This window comes from Oncorhynchus mykiss, chromosome 6 (genome assembly GCF_013265735.2).
Source record: "Oncorhynchus mykiss isolate Arlee chromosome 6, USDA_OmykA_1.1, whole genome shotgun sequence".
Taxonomy (NCBI): domain Eukaryota; kingdom Metazoa; phylum Chordata; class Actinopteri; order Salmoniformes; family Salmonidae; genus Oncorhynchus; species Oncorhynchus mykiss.
This window is the reverse complement of record NC_048570.1, coordinates 93,565,795-93,575,027: the sequence shown is the minus strand read 5'-3', so window position 1 is coordinate 93,575,027 and position 9,233 is coordinate 93,565,795. Positions and strand designations below refer to the sequence as shown.

At 44.2% G+C, this 9,233-nt stretch overlaps 1 protein-coding gene across 1 annotated transcript in view; it reads right to left on the bottom strand.

The window, feature by feature from the left end:
- Nucleotides 1–6,406: 6,406 nt before the first annotated feature.
- Nucleotides 6,407–9,233, bottom strand: part of LOC110516628 (casein kinase II subunit alpha'-like) — a 32,533-nt gene continuing 29,706 nt past the window's right edge. The window contains exons 11-12 of the mRNA XM_036981613.1: nt 7,232–7,316; nt 6,407–6,912 (exon numbers count right to left, since the gene is read on the bottom strand). Of these exons, the coding sequence (XP_036837508.1) occupies nt 7,246–7,316 (71 nt within the window). The 3' untranslated portion in view covers nt 6,407–6,912; nt 7,232–7,245. The remainder of the gene's footprint in view (nt 6,913–7,231; nt 7,317–9,233) is intronic.

Below are 9,233 nucleotides of genomic sequence, written 5' to 3'. Positions count from 1 at the left end.
CTCTCGTCTAGACTGACCCTAATCCTCCCAAGTGTCATTCATCACTCTGCTGTTGGAAAGCCCTGGAAATGAATGCCAGTGTCCGACAGACAGAGTGTGTGGAACGAACAGATCAACACTCAGATCATATCTACTACGCTTGGATCATATTCACTGTGGCTGAGTCCTAAACGGCACCCTATTATCTGTATAGAGCCCTATGGACCCAGGTTAACAGTAGTGCACTACCCTATGGACCCTGGTCAACAGTAGTGCACTACCCTATGGACCCAGGTCAACAGTAGTGCACTACCCTATGGACCCAGGTCAACAGTAGTGCACTACCCTATGGACCCAGGTCAACAGTAGTGCACTACCCTATGGACCCTGGTCAACAGTAGTGCACTACCCTATTGGACCCTGGTCCAAAGTAGTGCACTATAAAGGGAACAGGGAGCCATGTGGGATGCATCCTATATCATGGTCATACAGTCCAACAGGTTGTTGTGATGACAGCAGTCCTGCAGGGAAACAGAACGCTTCTTCTGATACCTGGATGATGTCTACCTGGGGTTCATATTCCACCCCCTGGATGATGTCTACCAACCCCCTGGATGATGTCTACCAACCCCCTGGATGATGTCTACCTTGGAAACATATTCAACCCCCTGGATGATGTCTACCAACCCCCTGGATGATGTCTACCAACCCCCTGGATGATGTCTACCTTGGAAACATATTCAACCCCCTGGATGATGTCTACCAACCTCCTGGATGATGTATACCTGGGGTTCATATTCAACCTCCTGGATGATGTCTACCTGGGGTTCATATTCAACCCCCTGGATGATGTCTACCAACCCCCTGGATGATGTCTACCTGGGGTTCATATTCAACCCCCTGGATTATGTCTACCTGGGGTTCATATTCAACCTCCTGGATGATGTCTACCTGGGGTTCATATTCAACCCCCTGGATGATGTCTACCTGGGGTTCATATTCAACCTCCTGGATGATGTCTACCTGGGGTTCATATTCAACCCCCTGGATGATGTCTACCTGGGGTTCATATTCAACCCCTGGATGATGTCTACCTTGGGGTTCATATTCAACCCCCTGGATGATGTCTACCTGGGGTTCATATTCAACCCCCTGGATGATGTCTACCTGGGGTTCATATTCAACCCCCTGGATGATGTCTACCTGGGGTTCATATTCAACCCCCTGGATGATGTCTACCTGGGGTTCATATTCAACCCCCTGGATGATGTCTACCAACCCCCTGGATGATGTCTACCAACCCCCTGGATGATGTATACCTGGGGTTCATATTCCACCCCCTGGATGATGTCTACCAACCCCCTGGATGATGTCTACCTTGGAAACATATTCAACCCCCTGGATGATGTCTACCAACCCCCTGGATGATGTCTACCTTGGAAACATATTCAACCCCCTGGATGATGTCTACCAACCTCCTGGATGATGTATACCTGGGGTTCATATTCAACCTCCTGGATGATGTCTACCAACCCCCTGGATGATGTCTACCAACCCCCTGGATGATGTCTACCTGGGGTTCATATTCAACCCCCTGGATTATGTCTACCTGGGGTTCATATTCAACCTCCTGGATGATGTCTACCTGGGGTTCATATTCAACCCCCTGGATGATGTCTACCTGGGGTTCATATTCAACCTCCTGGATGATGTCTACCTGGGGTTCATATTCAACCGCCTGGATGATGTCTACCTGGGGTTCATATTCAACCCCTGGATGATGTCTACCTTGGGGTTCATATTCAACCCCCTGGATGATGTCTACCAACCTCCTGGATGATGTCTACCAACCCCCTGGATGATGTCTACCAACCCCCTGGATGATGTCTACCTGGGGTTCATATTCAACCCCCTGGATGATGTCTACCTGGGGTTCATATTCAACCCCCTGGATGATGTCTACCTGGGGTTCATATTCAACCCCCTGGATGATGTCTACCTGGGGTTCATATTCAACCCCCTGGATGATGTTTATCTTGGGTTCATATTCTACCCCCTGGATGATGTCTACCTTGGAAACATATTCAACCCCCTGGATGATGTCTACCTGGGGTTCATATTCAACCCCCTGGATGATGTCTACCTTGGAAACATATTCAACCCCCTGGATGATGTCTACCAACCCCTGGATGATGTCTACCAACCCCCTGGATGATGTCTACCTGGGGTTCATATTCAACCTCCTGGATGATGTCTACCTGGGGTTCATATTCAACCTCCTGGATGATGTCTACCTGGGGTTCATATTCAACCCCCTGGATGATGTCTACCTGGGGTTCATATTCAACCTCCTGGATGATGTCTACCAACCCCTGGATGATGTCTACCTGGGGTTCATATTCAACCTCCTGGATGATGTCTACCTGGGGTTCATATTCAACCTCCTGGATGATATCTACCTGGGGGTTCATATTCAACCTCCTGGATGATGTCTACCTGGGGTTCATATTCAACCTCCTGGATGATGTCTACCTGGGGTTCATATTCAACCTCCTGGATGATGTCTACCTTGGGGTTCATATTCAACCTCCTGGATGATGTCTACCAACCCCCTGGATGATGTCTACCAACCCCCTGGATGATGTCTACCTGGCGTTCATATTCAACCCCCTGGATGATGTCTACCAACCCTCTGTTTGAAATGATTTGTTTTTTAGTCAAATATATGTGTTGTGGCTTCTTGTGGTCAATTTGCAGTCTATAAATAATTTCTAATTATGTTTTCCAAACCTCTGAACATCTGCTGAAGAATGTAAAAATGGTTCTGTGGCTGAATCTAGTTGATGTCCCCCTGCTGTAACCACCAGCTAACCTGGCTACAAGGTTGAGCTCAATTCAGGAAGTACACTGAAATTCCAATTCTCTTCAATAAAGAACATTTGGAATTAGGTTTACTTTCTCGATGGACTGGAATTGAAATGGAATTGAGCCCAACCCTGTCTGGCTGTATCCTATAAAATACCCACTGGGCAAAAAACTGGTTGAATCAACGTTATTAAAGCATTTCAACCCAAAAAAATGATCTGCGATGAAATTCAATCAATGTGGAAAATTGATTGGATTAGAAAGTTATCAACCAATGGGAATTTAGTCTATTTTACACCCCTCTTTTAACCTAAATCCAATGTCGTGACATTTTTAGTTAATTTCACATTGGATTCATGTTAGTTGACAACTCAACCAAATATAAATCAAAACTAGATGTTGAACTGACGTCTGTGCCCAGTGGGTACATAGCCTACATTATACCACTGCAGCCCATGTCTGTAAAACTGGGCTTCTGCTTCTTATACCTCTGGAAACAACCACAGGGTCATGTCATGGAATTTGTAAGTTATTTCATTTGTCTGTTTTTATTTTCAGGACAAAAAACTATGAATGTCTGTGGTATTAGTTTTGTATCTCCTTTTTGTGGAGCTGATTGGTTTTAAGCGTTTAGCTTTGCTAAAAATAACAGCAAGGAGAACTCAGTTCTATTCCAGAACACACGTAAAGAACACCAAGGAGCACTCAGTTCTATTCCAGAACACAGGTAAAGAACACCAAGGAGCACTCAGTTCTATTCCAGAACACAGGTAAATAACACCAAGGAGCACTCAGTTCTATTCCAGAACACACGTAAAGAACACTAAGGAGAACTCAGTTCTATTCCAGAACACAGGTAAAGAACAGCAAGGAGCACTCAGTTCTATTCCAGAACCCAGGTAAAGAACAGCAAGGAGCACTCAGTTCTATTCCAGAACCCAAGTAAAGAACACCAAGGAATTATTTTCCAGAAACTAGCTAAAGACAAACTATTGAGAGCCAATACTCATTCTGACTGGTCTGAATGTTCACTTAAAATAAATCTTCCCTGGTATTAGTTTCTACCACTGTTTAACAACACATGTATCTTATTGTGTGGTTAAATCAGACCCAGTTCTGATTGTTATTTTGTTGTGTTGAGCGAGAGCTCCCTTGGTGGGCTTCAAGCTCCCCTGATATCAGCGCTACTGTATTAATGTGATGTGACTGAGCTGAAGGCCTGAGCTTGCCTTGCCTCACGTGGGATCCTTTGTCTTTGATGCCAGGTCCATGGACGTTATCGGCCGCGTTCCCCTGCTCAGACATTGCTGGACTCAACCAATGGTTGTGTGCCACTTCATTGACTGTGCTGTCGGGCACCAGACCGATATAACATGATGTGGTTATCTGATCGGTTAAACACCTATCCAGGCGTCGTAAGATCTGGAATGCATCAGCAACATCTGGCCAGAGGAACACACTCATATATAAAACGACAGGCCTCTGAGATACGCTACCATGGCAACCTTAATTCATACTGTCAGGCAGCCAAAGTTGACTAATCACAGCAGCTTCCTCCTTTCCTATGTTTGACAAGGAATGTGTGTGATTGGCTGTAGAGGAGAAAGGTGGTTGTGGGCGTGCCTTAGATGGGTTTTCGAATAGAACTCACCTGGGCTGCGTTCAGCAGGGCAAGACGTTGTGGAATTGTGTCAGCTCTATTCATAGCATTTCTCTCTGCAGTGTTCAGTGTATTACAACCTGCTGAACGCAGCCCTGCTGAAGTTAGACTTCTGTAGACTGCATTTTAATCATCACTCTCTTATCATTTGTATTGCATGAATGTTGCACATTTTATGTTCTGGAAATAATCTGGGATTCACAGATTATTTATTAAAAACAACATTAAAACTGACGTCGTCTAACACTTTCTGTAATTTACATTTTGAAATGTATTAGACACTGATCTGAGAAGGGTTCATATTTTGACTTAGAGCATTCGGAAAGTATTCAGACCCCTTTATTTTCCCCCCACATTACATTAGCCTTATTCTAAAATTGATTAAATAAAATAAAAATCAAACTACAGACAATAACCCATAATGACAAAGCAACAAAAAAATGTGACATTTTCACTAATTTATTAAAAATAAAAAAGTAAATAAGGTAATTCTAAGTACTTAGACTCAAAATTGAGCTCATGATCATCCTTGAGATGTTTCTACAACTTGGAGACCACCTGTGGTAAATTTGATTGGACATGAAAGGCACACACCTGTCTATATAAAAAGGTCCCACAGTTGACAGTGCATGTCAGAGCAAAAACCAAGCCATGAGGTCGAAGGAATTGTCTGTAGAGCTCCGAGACAGGATGGTGTCGAGGCAACGATCTGGGGAAAGGTACCAAAATTTTTTTACAGCATTGAACAGAGTGGCCTCCAGCGTTCTTAAATGGAAGAAGTTCGGAACCACCAAGACTCTTCCTAGAGATGACCGCCCTGCCAAACTGACCAATCGGGGGAGAAGGGCCTTGGTCAGGGAGGTGACCAAGAACCCGATGGTCACTCTGACAGAGTTCTAGATTTCATCTGTGGAGATGGGAGAACCTTCCAGAAGGACAACCATCTCTGCAGCACTCCACCAATCAGGCCTTTATGATAGAGTGGCCAGACTTCAGTAAAAAGGCACACGACAGTGCGCTTGGAGTTTGCCAAAAGGAACCTAAAGACTGACCACGAGATACAAGGTTCGCTGGTCTGATGAAACCAAGATTGAACTCTTTGGCCTGAATGCCAAGCGTTACATTGGGGAAAAACCAGGCACCATCCCTACGGTGAAGCATGGTGGTGGCAGCATCATGCTGTGGGGATGTTTTTCAGCGGCAGGGACTGGGAGACTAGTCAGGATCGAGGCAAAGATAAACAGAGCAATGTACAGAGAGAGATCCTTGATGAAAACCTGCAGCAGAGCGCTCAGGACCTCAGACTGGGGTAAAGGTTCACCATCCAACAGGACAACAACCCTAGGTACACAGCCAAGACAACGCAAGAGTGGCTTCGGGACAAGTCTCTGAATGTCCTTGAGTGGCCCTGCCAGAGCCCGGACTTGAACCCGGTCGAACATCTCTGGAGAGACCTGAAAGTAGCTGTGCAGCGATACTCCCCCATATCCAACCTGACAGACCTTGAGAGGATCTGCAGAGAAGAACGGGAGAAACTTCCCAAATACAGGTGTGCCAAGCTTGTAGCATCATACCCAAGAAGACTCAAGGCTGTAATCGCTGCCTAAGGAGCTTCAACAAAGTACTGAGTAAAAGGTCTGAATACTTATGTAAATGTAATATGTCAGTTTCTTTTGTAATACATTTTTTTTTTTAAATAAGTCTTTGCTTTGTAATTAATGGGGTATTGTGTGTTGATTGAGGAGGAAATCAACTTTAGAATAAGGCTTTAACGTAACAAAATGTTTGAAAAAGTCAAGGGGTCTGGAATACTTTCTGAATGCCCTGTCAGTATTTAGGTTTCTACTGATCAATCAGAAATCGATATATAATAAAAAAAAAAATAATAAAAACAGGCACAAAAACATTTAAATAAAAATGGTTTATTCTGTTTAATATAGTATTTGTTCTATCCATAGCAGAAAAGAGTCTCCATGCCACTCAGTGCTGTTATAGATCTGACCCCAGGCCAGTGCAGCTCCATACTGACCAACACACATCTCACAGCACAACACCAGTGCCAAACTGACCTGGAGTCAGTCTCTGTATCACATCTGACATCAGCTTATTTGAAAACAGAGGGGAGTTGAGCTGGGTGGGGTGGGGAGCGGGCAGGGATTTCTGGGGGGGGGGGGGGGGGGGGGGGGGGGCAGTTCTAGGAGGCAATGTCACACCTCATAGCTTGGATCCGATACGTTGTGTGTGACTGGGGCCAAGCAACGCTAGAACCCACGTTGTGAAAGATTTAGGTTTTATCCAAGAGTGTTGTGTGTGTTGCAAGTTGACTTCTTGCTCCAGTATGGCTGTAGACTTGGAGGCAGATCATTTCTGCCACGAAAGGGTCACAAGTTGAGGTAACAAAGGTTTTCCTGGACGGCAAGAAGGAATAGAGACACGATCAAAAGAATGGAAGTCTGGGCTTGTTACAATCTGGGTGTTTCTGTGCGAGTGCAGGTGTGTGTGTGTGTGTGGACAGGTGTGAGAATGTGTACATGTCAGGGTTCTCCCCAGGATTATTTATCAAGGTGGTGCAGCTGAGCAGGTGTTTTCAACACCTGTAACTGACATTTCCTGTAATCTCCTCAAAAATATTTAAGTATTGTATTTTACATAATGGCGCCGCCAGTCCACCAGGTGGCGCCGCTCGAACATTCTTTGGGGAGAACTCTGTGTGTGTCTGTATGTTACCTCCTCTCTGTCCATCATGTTGCATTGGATCCACTTATTGCCTTGGTGTCTGTGTTGGAGATGGTCTGTTCATTCAGCACTGGATCTGAGGGACACAGAACATGGTAGTGAGGAGACCATCTCTTTCCAATTCACTCTTCATCAGTACAGATCAAAGTTTAAAGGGACAGTGAGAGATTTCTACAATAAAGTTCTGTTACAGTCAGATGTAAAGGGCTTAAAGGGATACTTTGGGATTTTTGCAATGATGTCCTTTATCTACTGCAGGCATGCTAGCAGATACCCATAGACTTCCAGCCATTGTGCTAACGCTAATTAGCATTGGCTTGCGAAACTGCCTCTAACTTCCTTCATACTGGACACAGAAATGTAAAAATAGCATCTACAAATTCAACTGACTATGGAGAAGTACATAAATGGCCTCTGACAAAATCCCAAAAGTATCCCTTTAATTGGCAAAAATCTGGAACCATCCCTTTAAGGGTTTGAACTGCTTCTAACTATTTACACAACATCACATAAGTACATTTGCATAAATAATTGCATACTGGACACAGAATGAGTGCACTTCACTGCCTAGCATTGAGTCCATGGACAGGGATGGAGAGAGACAGCGAAAGACAAAGACGGAGGAACGTAGAAAGATGGGGTGAAAGAGTGAGACTAGAGTTGAGTGGTCTTTGTGCAGCGCTCTGGTGCTCAACATCCTAAAAATCGCTCAGCACTTTTTTTTTTAACCCTTAGCTCCAAATTCATTTTCAAATGCATACAATACAAGTCAAAAGTTGACGCCTACTCAATCAAGGGTTTATCTTTATTTTTACATTGTAGAATAATAGTGAAGACATCAAAACTATGAAATAATACAAATGGAATCATGTAGTTTAAAAAAAAATAAAAAATTTAACAAATAAAAATGTATTTTATATAATCGGATATTCTTCAAAGTAGCCACCCTTCACCTTGACAGCTTTGCACACTCTTGGCATTCTCTCAACCAGCTACACCTGGAATGCTTTTCCAACAGTCTTGAAGGAGTTCCCACATATGCTGAGCACTTGTTGGCTGCTTTTCCTTCACTCTGTGGTCCAACTCATCCCAAACCATCTCAATTGGGTTGAGGTCGGGTGATTTTGTAGGCCGAGTCATCTGATGCAGCACTCCATTACTCTCCTTGGTCAAATAGCTCTTACACAGCCTGGAGGTGTGTTGGGTCTTTGTCCTGTTGAAAAACAAATGATAGTCCCACTAAGCCCAAACATGGAATGGCGTATCGCTGCAGAATGCTGCTAGTTAAGTGTGCCTTTAAATCTAAATAAATCAGTGTCACCAGCAAAGCACCCCCACATCAACACACCTCCTCCTCCATGCTTCACGATGGGAACCACATGCGGACATCCTCCATTCACCTACTCTGCATCTCATTAAGACACGGCAGTTGGAATCAAAAATCTCAAATTTTGACTCATCAGACCAAAGGACAGATTTTCACCAGTCTAATGTCCATTGCTCATGTTTCTTGGCCCAAGCAAGTCACTTCTTCTTATTGCTGTCGTTTAGTAGTGGTTTCTTTGCAGCAATTCGACCCTGAAGGCCTGATTCACACAATCTCCTCTGAACAGTTGATGTTGAGATGTGTCTGTTACTTGAACTCTGTTGAGTTCCTAGGCATTCATTTGGGTTGCAATCTGAGGCTGGTAACTAATTAACTTATCCTCTGCAGCAGAGGTAACTCTGGGTCTTCCTGTCCTGTGGCGGTCCTCATGAGAGCCAGTTTCATCATAGCGCTTGATGGTTTTTGCGACTGCACTTGAAGTTCTTGACATTTTTCCGGATTGACTGACCTTCATGTCTTAGAGAAATGATGGACTGTTGTTTCGCTTTGATTATTGGAGCTGTTCTTGCCATAATATGGACTCGGTCTTTTACCAAATAGGGCTATCTTCTGTATACCACACCTACCTTGTCACATCACAACTGATTCGCTCAAACACATTTAGAA